This window comes from Haliotis rufescens, unplaced genomic scaffold, assembly GCF_023055435.1.
Source record: "Haliotis rufescens isolate VD_foot unplaced genomic scaffold, xgHalRufe1.0.p SCAF_5, whole genome shotgun sequence".
NCBI lineage: Eukaryota > Metazoa > Mollusca > Gastropoda > Lepetellida > Haliotidae > Haliotis > Haliotis rufescens.
Genome location: NW_025964223.1, coordinates 46,648,668 through 46,658,518, shown reverse-complemented (window position 1 = coordinate 46,658,518; position 9,851 = coordinate 46,648,668). Strand labels below are relative to the sequence as shown.

Sequence of the window (9,851 nt, the reverse complement as noted above, 5' to 3'; positions counted from 1 at the left end):
TTGCGTGGTTCATGGGTACGTTTAATAACAGTTGAAACAAGTCGGGTCTGGTACACAAAGTCAATTCACAAGGCTCAAAAATCTGGTTCTCTCGGATCAGGATCAACACATGTGCTCCACATGGTGGCTGACACCTTGGATCTAACAAAAGTGGAATTTCAGAAGAATTGGATATAGACTGGGTTAATACTAAAACAATGAACAGTATTAATTAATTGAAGCCCAGGTAAAATATCTCCAAACACATAAACAGCTATCACTGTATAACAGCCGCCCCAAATTTGGGAACTAAATTTTAAACTAAATAAAGATCATGTCAATGTTTCACAATAAATCAAAGTTCATGAATTCTTCAACCTGAAAGAAACACATTTGAAACAAAACATGGAATCAATGGCTATCAAAATGTCATTAATTGTCAACTGGTTCAGGCACATTGTCTTATTCAGTCATATTTTGGCAATTTGATCAATTTTGACACTGGTCGGAGAATCTCATTGTCACTGGTCTTCACTTTTGCTGATCGTACTCTACCGTCGGACCCTGCATAGGTCTCTATTACTTGTCCAATCTTCCACTCACTGCGAGTGTGAAGAGGGTTAATGATTAGCACAACATCGTCAGTTTGTAAATTGCGCCGTTCGTCCGTCCATTTCACACGTGGCTGGAGATTTGGCAAGTACTCCTTGATGAATTTCCTCCAGAAGTGATCAGCTAGTACTTGACTTTGACGAAATCGTTTCTTTGTTAATCTGTCTTCATTCAGGTAGACAACCTGAGGAAGTGCTGGGTCTGATCTCCCAATCAGCAAGGTGTATGGAGTTACAGGATCGGTATCGGAGATGTCAGATGAGGTGTAACCCAGAGGTTTGGAGTTCAGAATAGATTCTACCTCTGTCATGACAGTTCTCAGGACAGATTCACTGACGGATTCAGTTCCAAGTATACTGCGTAGGCCATACTTGATTGATCTAATTTCACGTTCCCACAATCCACCAAAGTGAGGGGCAAATGGCGGATTGAATTGGAATCGGATATGGTTCTTGGCGAGTTTTTCTTTCAGTTCAGAGTTCATAGCTTCAAAAGCTTTGCACAATTCATTTTCACCACCTTTGAAGTTTGTGCCACAGTCTGACAACAGTTCAAAGGGACAACCCCTCCTGGAGATGAATCTGCGAAGGGCCATTAGGAATGCGTCTGTGTCCAGACTGTCAAGTATATCAGTGTGGACGGCTCGGGTTGTCATGCATTTAAAGATGATTCCATACCTTTTCTCTCTGCGTCTGCCAATCTTTATATACATAGGCCCAAAGCAATCTATTCCTGTCGAATAGAAGGGTGGTTTGAACAGTCTTAGCCGAGCCTCTGGTAGGTCGGCCATCAAAGGAATCTCTGGATTTGCTCTCCATTTCTGACAATCATGGCATTGTCTCTGATGTTTTTTAACAGCTTCACGTCCTCGAAGAATCCAGAATTTTCTTCTGATTTCACCGTGTAGTCTTTCAGCACCATAGTGGTGGAGGTCAGAGTCATATTTCTTTATGAGGAGCTTTGTAACATTATGATTTGGATCTAGAACAATGGGATGTTTTACATCGATTGACAGTTCATCACATCTTCTCAGTCTACCACCAACACGTATGACGTGATGGTCTTTATCATACTCTGGACTGAGTTGCGAGAGCCTGCTGTTAGATGCTATTCTCAGACCTTTGGATAATGCTTTCATTTCATCTGGAAAGCATTCTTCCTGAGCTTGGCGATACAATTGTAGTTCAGCTTTCTCAACATCAGTAACATTGATGGAGGCCGCCCCATCGGGATCCTCGATAGTATTGATTGTTGCATCAAGGAGTTTTTCCCATGATCGATGTAGAGATGTATCAGCTTTGGGTTGAACTGTGATGTGACTGCAGAAGGCTTTCTTTAGTTCAACACTAAAGGGATCAGTTTCAGGTTTTGGTTTTGCATCACTGAGAGGCCATTCAGTATCTGAAAGGTTTAGAAATGCTGGGCCATTTCTCCATCTTGTCTCTGCACACAAGTCCTGCAGTGTCTTTCCTCTGGTGATATCATCAGCCGGGTTTTCCTCTGACGGGATATATCTCCAGTCATGATATTCAGTAAGTGTTTGAATTTCTGCTACTCGAGTTCCCACAAACACTTTGTAGCGACATGATTGGGATGTCAACCATGCTAGGACAGTTGTTGAGTCACTCCACATGATCACTTTGTGAATGTCAATGGTCATTTCACTGGTGAGTGTGCTGGCAAGCTGGGCTCCTGTTAGAGCAGCTAACAGTTCAAGGCGGGGCATTGAGAGGGCTTTCTTAGGAGCTACTCTGCTTCTTGCTGCAACAAAGGAGACATGAGATGATCCATCATTGGTCTCTGACTTGAGGTATGCGACAGAACCATATACTTTTTCTGATGCATCACAGAAAATATGTAACTGTCTCTGATTGGCTGGTTCAGGTGGATCAATGCATCTTGGAAGTGAAACTTGGTTCATAAGTTTCAGTTCAGATTCCCACAGATGCCATTCTGTGAGAAGTTCACATTCTGGAAGTGGTTCTCCCCACTGAGGTTTGTGTTGCCACAGTTGCTGAACGATGACTTTGGCTCTTGCTAGATAAGGTGTGAGGAATCCAAGAGGATCGTACTGACTTGCTAGTATCCTATATACTACATTCAGTGTCAGAGTAGAATATGCAATGGGTCTGTACTTGTAAGTGATGCGATCCTTTTCACATTGCCATTGAAGGCCAAGAGTTCCTTCGTGTGGTTCAGTGTTGCCTTGCATGAGCCACAATTCACAAGTTTCAGATCTGGCTTCACTGGGCAAGTCCTTAACAACGTCAGGATCATTGCTTATCCACTGTCGGATATTGAATCCACCAGACTTCATAACATGACGTAGTCTACTGATGAATTCCCTGGCCTTATCAACTGTAGGGAATCCAGACAAGCAGTTGTCAACATAGAAGGAATCTTGAACTGCTTGTTGCACATCAGGATATTCTTCTTTGTTTTCTGTGCCCAGTCTCTGAATTGCATATGTGGCACAACATGGTGAACAAGTTGTACCGAATGGTAATACTTGCCATTCATATATTGAGACATCCCTCTCTGTATCCATTTCCCTCCAAATGAAACGAAGCAGGTTTCTGTCTTCAGGCAACAGTCGGATCTGATGAAACATAGCTTTGATGTCTCCTGACACAGCTATGACATGTTGGCGAAATCTCAAAAACACCCCGAGTAAGGAGGCACCTAGTGTCGGTCCTGGAAGTAACTGCTTATTCAGTGAAAGTTTCTGATATTCGTATGAGCAATTGAACACCAGTCTGTGTTTACCATGTTGTGCGATAACGTGATGTGGGATAAACCAGGACTCTGGTGTTGAAGATGCTTCTTCTTCACTTATCACTTTGACATATCCCTTGACAACAAGTTCTTGGATTTTCTCATTGTGTATGGATGCTATGTCAGGATGCTTGCTGAGTCTTCTCTCAGTTCTTCTCATGTTCTCTAACACAGACTCTTTACCTGTTTTGAGTACAGTCTTGTCAGGTATTCTGAGAAGAGGAGTGGCGAAGTGGATTTCACTATCTACTGTCACTTTGACGGTTTTGTCCTCAAGGGTTTTGAAGGCAAAATGGTCTAGCTTGGATCGAGTCACCTGTTTTGTGGTGTATGGCAAGATGTCGATCTTCCATAGCCTCTCAACATCATCAGTGATCTGGAGTTGAGGTTCGTGTAAAGTTCGAGTCAGGAAGCAGTGTTGCTTTCTGTTAGGTTCAAAGGCACATGGTCCTTGCAGTGACCACCCTAGTCTTGTGTAGATGGCCACTGGAGTTCCTTGAGGTCCAGCTCTGACTGGTTGCAAGGGCAATATCAAGTCAGCATTATCTGATCCTATCAAGATTAGAGGCTTGGCATCACTGATGGCTGGTAGAGGCAGGTTCTTTAGGTGAGGATACATTTCCTGAATGTCTTTGACAGGATATGTATAGTTGGACAGGTTCATTTGTTCAGAGGTGAACACATTTTTGATTTCATGCTTTGTATCTGGATCAAAGGGGGATGAAATAGAGAGGTTCACTCTATGACCATCACAAGGAAAAGGTTCAGATTGGATCGTTGTCAACAATATGGAGTCAGGTTTTATTGACAGTTCAAGGTCATTCACCGCAGATGACAAGATCATGCTTCGCATTGACCCATCATCCAGCAAGGCAAAAGTTTCAATGTCACATTTGCCATGTAATGTTACAGGAACAATTTTCAACATCACATTGTTGGGATTGTCTAGATAGAATGAAGTTGTCTTCTTCACAGTAATATTGTTCAGTTCATTGATAGCATGAAGTATGGTTAGATGTCGACCTTTGCACTCTCGGCATGGTTTCTTAAGGTTGCAGTCTTGCTCTTTATGATTTCTGCCACAACGGATGCACCTGTTTTTGTCCTTTATCCATTGAAGTACATCCCTTGTTTCCAGCTTGTGGAAACTTTCACATGCATTCACGTGATGGTCCTTGCTGTTACAATAGGCACAGTAAGATTGGTAAGACGTACTCGGAGTTTTGGACCCGGTAGGTGTGTTGAGCATAGCTGTAGCTTGTTTTGTTTTTGAATCTGACTTAGTGGTGTTTGTCTTGTCGGCAACTGCATGAGCTGCAATCCTTCTTGCCCTTGACTTGACATTCAACCACTGTGAAAAGGATACAAGATCATAGTTTTTGGTATTACTGATCACCCCTTTATTCAAACAGTACTCGACAAAGTTGTCACGTAAGGAGCCTGGCAACTTCTTAAGAAGTGTGTCAACATGTGAGGCAGTTTTCAGCTCATAGCAGTCATTACCATCTACAGATGTCAACAATCCGACAAGGGACTGAATTGATAAGGCGAAGTTGTCAAAAGCTTCGTAATCACCAGGTTTGATAGTGGGGAGAGTCAATATGCGATTGATCTCGCCTCTAGCTAGGTTATGATCTTGCCCATAATTCTCCTTCAATGCTTCAACAGCCTTGGTGTAAGGTGTGGGATGACGGAGAAAACTTGTAGCGAGGGTGAGTGTTTTACCTCCTAAACGGTCTAGGAGCACTCCATATTTATACCTTTCACTGAGCTGTGGGTGAATATCAAGGAGACTTTCAAGTGCCATCTGCAAAACAGCAAAGTCTTTCTCTTTACCACTGATAAACATGGGTAATCTTGGTTTTGGCACCCCATATGCTGATAGAAGAAGTTCATAATTTGGTGCATTAGCAATTGGCTGTTGTTGTTGGGGATAGTAACTACAGGCTTGTGGCATGACATTTGGTTGAGGTATTATTTGTGGAATGCTTGGCATTGGATTAATACCACTGGTGTATGTTGGATATGTATGAAATGTAGACATCCCTGTCTGATATGGAGGCACAACTGGGTCATATTGTGAAAACACTGGCTTGTAGGGTGAGACATTTGGAAAGTCTAGACTAGACATGTGACCAGGATATGTGACATTTGACACATGTTGGGGTTTTACTGGTTTATGTTCATATTTCTGTTTCATGATAACCTGAGGTTTCTTTGGAATGGCACCACTTGAATTGTGAGTTGATATTACCTCCGACTTTACAGAGATTGGCTCTGCAAATGTGAACACAGATGTGGTTGGCTCAGTTATCTTGGTACTAGGACAGGAGGCTGTCCCTGAGGTTTCAGATGTGGAGACTCTTGTCATGGTAACAGGCGTAGTTGACACTTTGGAAGCTGTAACATTCGAGTTCAAGTTCAATGAAGTAATGTCAGGTAATGAAAATTCAACATTCTGAGAAGAAATTGGCACTCCAAATTGTAAGTTGAATTCCTTTGCATTGGCATTGAGACTTGATACCACACCAGCTGGAACACTGGCACTGATACTGTCAGTGATATTTGTAGCACCAGTGACCTTTGACACTTCAGACACAAATGCATCAACATTTAATTTATCATCAATGTCAGTTTCAGTCTTAATTGGTAAAACAATGTCCTTATCATTTTCAGAAACCATACCATGAATAACGGATGCCATTTCTAATTCAGCTTCTACTTGCCTCATTTGACGATGTCTCTGCAGTGATGATTGAATTCTCTGCTTTTCTCTCAAGCATTCATCAAGCTTATCTTTCATTTTATCATGAAGAATTTCTTCTTCGTGTTGTTTTTTCAGTTCACGTAATTTCTGTGCTGCTTTAATTTTCTGTAACTCAGCTTGTTGTTTTTCTGACAAATTTGAGGAAGCGGTAGATGAAAAATCAGAAAAACATGAGCGGGAAGGAATTACAGAAGTCACTGACCTGACATCATCCTGAATATGTTCACTTGGATCAGGTACACTATGCAGATAGTCCTGCAAATGTTGAGGAATTCGACGCTGTCTCTTACTTCGTCGAGTGTCACTCATTTTCAACTATTATCCGCCTCGCGGGACCATTTGTTGCGTGGTTCATGGGTACGTTTAATAACAGTTGAAACAAGTCGGGTCTGGTACACAAAGTCAATTCACAAGGCTCAAAAATCTGGTTCACTCGGATCAGGATCAACACATGTGCTCCACATGGTGGCTGACACCTTGGATCTAACAAAAGTGGAATTTCAGAAGAATTGGATATAGACTGGGTTAATACTAAAACAATGAACAGTATTAATTAATTGAAGCCCAGGTAAAATATCTCCAAACACATAAACAGCTATCACTGTATAACAACTTGATTTAAACTGATGATTGAAATCATAATGTTTAGTTTGATATAGATTTATTATGATTACTAACCTTGATTACTTGATGTTCAATCCATTATGACTTGCTGTGCAGTGCAGGTGTGTGCAGCATATATAAGATTAGCAATGACAGGTGAGAAAGTGGTTTGAATTGAAAGGTACATGTATACTAATTGGCTAACAGGTAACCCTAATGACGAGCAAACAATAGAACAAAACACCCTTGGAAGTAAAATAGACTGGACCATTGACCTTTGACCCAGTAGAAACTTATCAGTAGCAAATACTGATAAGGACACAACTAATGATAAATAAGAAACCAGGAAATGACACAACCCTCTGTTGAATCAACAAGCTGAAATAGAAAAGACATGATACCTTATCTACACTAAAAATACTTACATATTTACAAGCTGCAGAATTAACACCTACTATACGGATATATTGCAAAACAGATGGTGTGCCAATGTCCACGAATGTCAAAAGTAGGTGAACACTTGAAAAAATAGATTTGAGCAAAACATTAAAACGTTATCAAAACTTTACTATAGGTTGAAAACAGTCACCGAAACTCTTCAAACTTAAGGTCCAAAACATAACTATGATACCCGTATCAAATACATCACCATCGAATATCCATTTCTTTGCTTTTTAGCCAACATCAAACATAGTGTATACTTGCGTCCGCCCGGCAGTCTATATGGTCTTTCTTTAGAAACCAACGATACAAATGTGAAATGGATTTGCAACGCATATGGAACGTTATAGTACATGAAGTTTAATGTCATCGCCAGGCTTTTGTCTAAAAGTCTTCAACAACGAACAAATGGCATGTGTAGTCTTTATACACGTATGTGCATGTTGCGATGTCGAAGGGCTGTACACAATATTAATGTTGTGTGTATTTGTCACCTGTTTACAAGTTGGGTCCATTTATTTTAACAATCACAGACTGATATATGCACTGTACAATCATGATATTTGAGGTGAGGTGATACGGGGTTTTAAAGTCGCGTCCAAGATTATTGCACTTACACAGCGTGTGTGTGTGTGTGTGTGTGTGTGTGTGTGTGATAGACTGATGCCAATATATAGTGCTAGCACACTGAGATACCATGCCGCAGTTTAACATGAATACCCCACTCAGACACAGTATACTGACTCCGAGCCGACCAGTCGTTGTTTTAGCCCCTTAGTGCCGAGCGCCAGACAGGGTAACAACAAGTACCATCTTTTAATGTCTTTTGGTATGATGATAATTGATCAACTTTATTTGTTTCCGTAGGTTCATTCGGTTTCTTCCATGATGGCGTGGTGTCACTTGTCATTTGTACAGTACAGACGTGTGTGCTTTTGTTGCTGTTGGTGTCAGTGAGAGAAACCGTACCTATGATAAATAACAACTTGTTAAAATTTATTTGTTCATTATGAATGCTTATGAAATTTATCTTTAACATATGTTTTGATTAGAAACAACTTTTAGCAATAGACTTCAACATTAAATACGGAGGAATTTTTCCGTAGGCATCCTCAAGACCCCACTTATTGACACATCCTAATCACTTGAAGTCTTTTTTCTTGTATATATTAACTTTTTCAATTTCTTATTCAAACAAAAAACAGTGGTTAAAATAACAATTATTATTTGACGCAATGCTACTTTCCAACATGCACCAATGCAACAATATGTAGGTATAAGCTGTGGACCACCTGCTGTTGGGTGAGACTGAGGTCGAAGAGGTGCTTAATTTGAGATTAATCACACAGCGTAGTCGCAGGTAATCTGCTTTCTGTTGGGTCATCTGCTATCTATAAGGTTATCGGCTAGGGGCTTATGCTACATGTATATGCATCGGTTATGTCCAAGACGATATGCCAGCTGGTAGTAACGGGCGAGAGAAACAGCAGACATGTGCCCATGATCAGTATCAGTGAACAAATGTGAAATGATGTGAACAAACGACATCCAACAAGAAACAAATAAAAACCTCACATATTTCACATGAAAATTCTGGAACAGAAAATCATTATTCGACACTAGTTTGTGTTTCGAATATCATGACTTTCGATGTGCAAAGAATTGTTTTAAGAACCAACGTTCGTGAGTTTATTAATAAAGATTATTGAGAAAAAAAGCTTACAACGGGATCACTGATTTACAAATAGCAACGTCATAGAACATTAAAGTGTATGACGTCACCAAAAAAATAAACGTGACGGCAATGGCCTCATATATATAGCAATAGTGAGTGAGTATGGTTTTACGCCGTTTTTTAGCAATATTCCATCAATATCACGGCGGGGGGACATCACAAATTGGCTTCACACATTGTACCCATGTGGAAAATCGAACCCGGGGTCTTCGGCGTGACGAGCGAACGCTTTAACCACTAGACTACCCCACCGCCCCCATATAGCAAGAGAATAGATAGCAGTCCGTCGTTAGGGAAAAGCAGACTGCCATCAAGTTACAGTGATCCGCTGATTTCTAATAACATGCGGGTATATTTATGATAATTCTATCCATTTCAGCTATAATACTTGTTTAAACGTTCACATTTAGTGCATTATACTTCCATTTTAACGTGTGCGTTTACATTAAAGCGCTGTATCGGAAACATACGTACAGGTCCTGTTATTCATACCGGTTGTTAGTGTGTGTTAGTGTATCATGCATCGTCCTCGGACTTCGGGTGTACGTCCTGGTATCGTCCCCATCATGTCGGAATCGTACAACGGATGTCCTATGATTATGAAAATAATATGTTTTGCTTTAATTTTGGGATATATGAAAAAAAATCAAGCCTGGTGCTAAAGTTTGGTATATATTGTAGCATTCCTGTATACGTTTAACTATGGTACACACTGTCGCAAGTGTAGGTGTTGCGGATTGCCTCCAGAGCCGTTTTACTCACAAATGGATATTTCATTCGCAATACATCAGGAGAAATAAATAAGGGTTGGCGAGTTATATACATTGCAATGGTGAGGGGTACCTGGGTATATAATTTTAATGCTTCCATTTAATCACCCTGGCACCACCACCACCCTTAGTCCCACCATCCACATAATTAGACGCAGTACCAAATACA

At 40.7% G+C, this 9,851-nt stretch overlaps 1 protein-coding gene across 1 annotated transcript; it reads right to left on the bottom strand.

The window, feature by feature from the left end:
• Positions 1-445: 445 nt before the first annotated feature.
• LOC125373309 lies at positions 446-6,070 on the bottom strand. Its single transcript, XM_048384313.1, has one exon. The coding sequence runs from the start codon at positions 6,068-6,070 to the stop codon at positions 446-448; it is 5,625 nt and encodes a 1,874-aa protein (XP_048240270.1).
• Between the last annotated feature and the right edge of the window lie 3,781 nt (positions 6,071-9,851).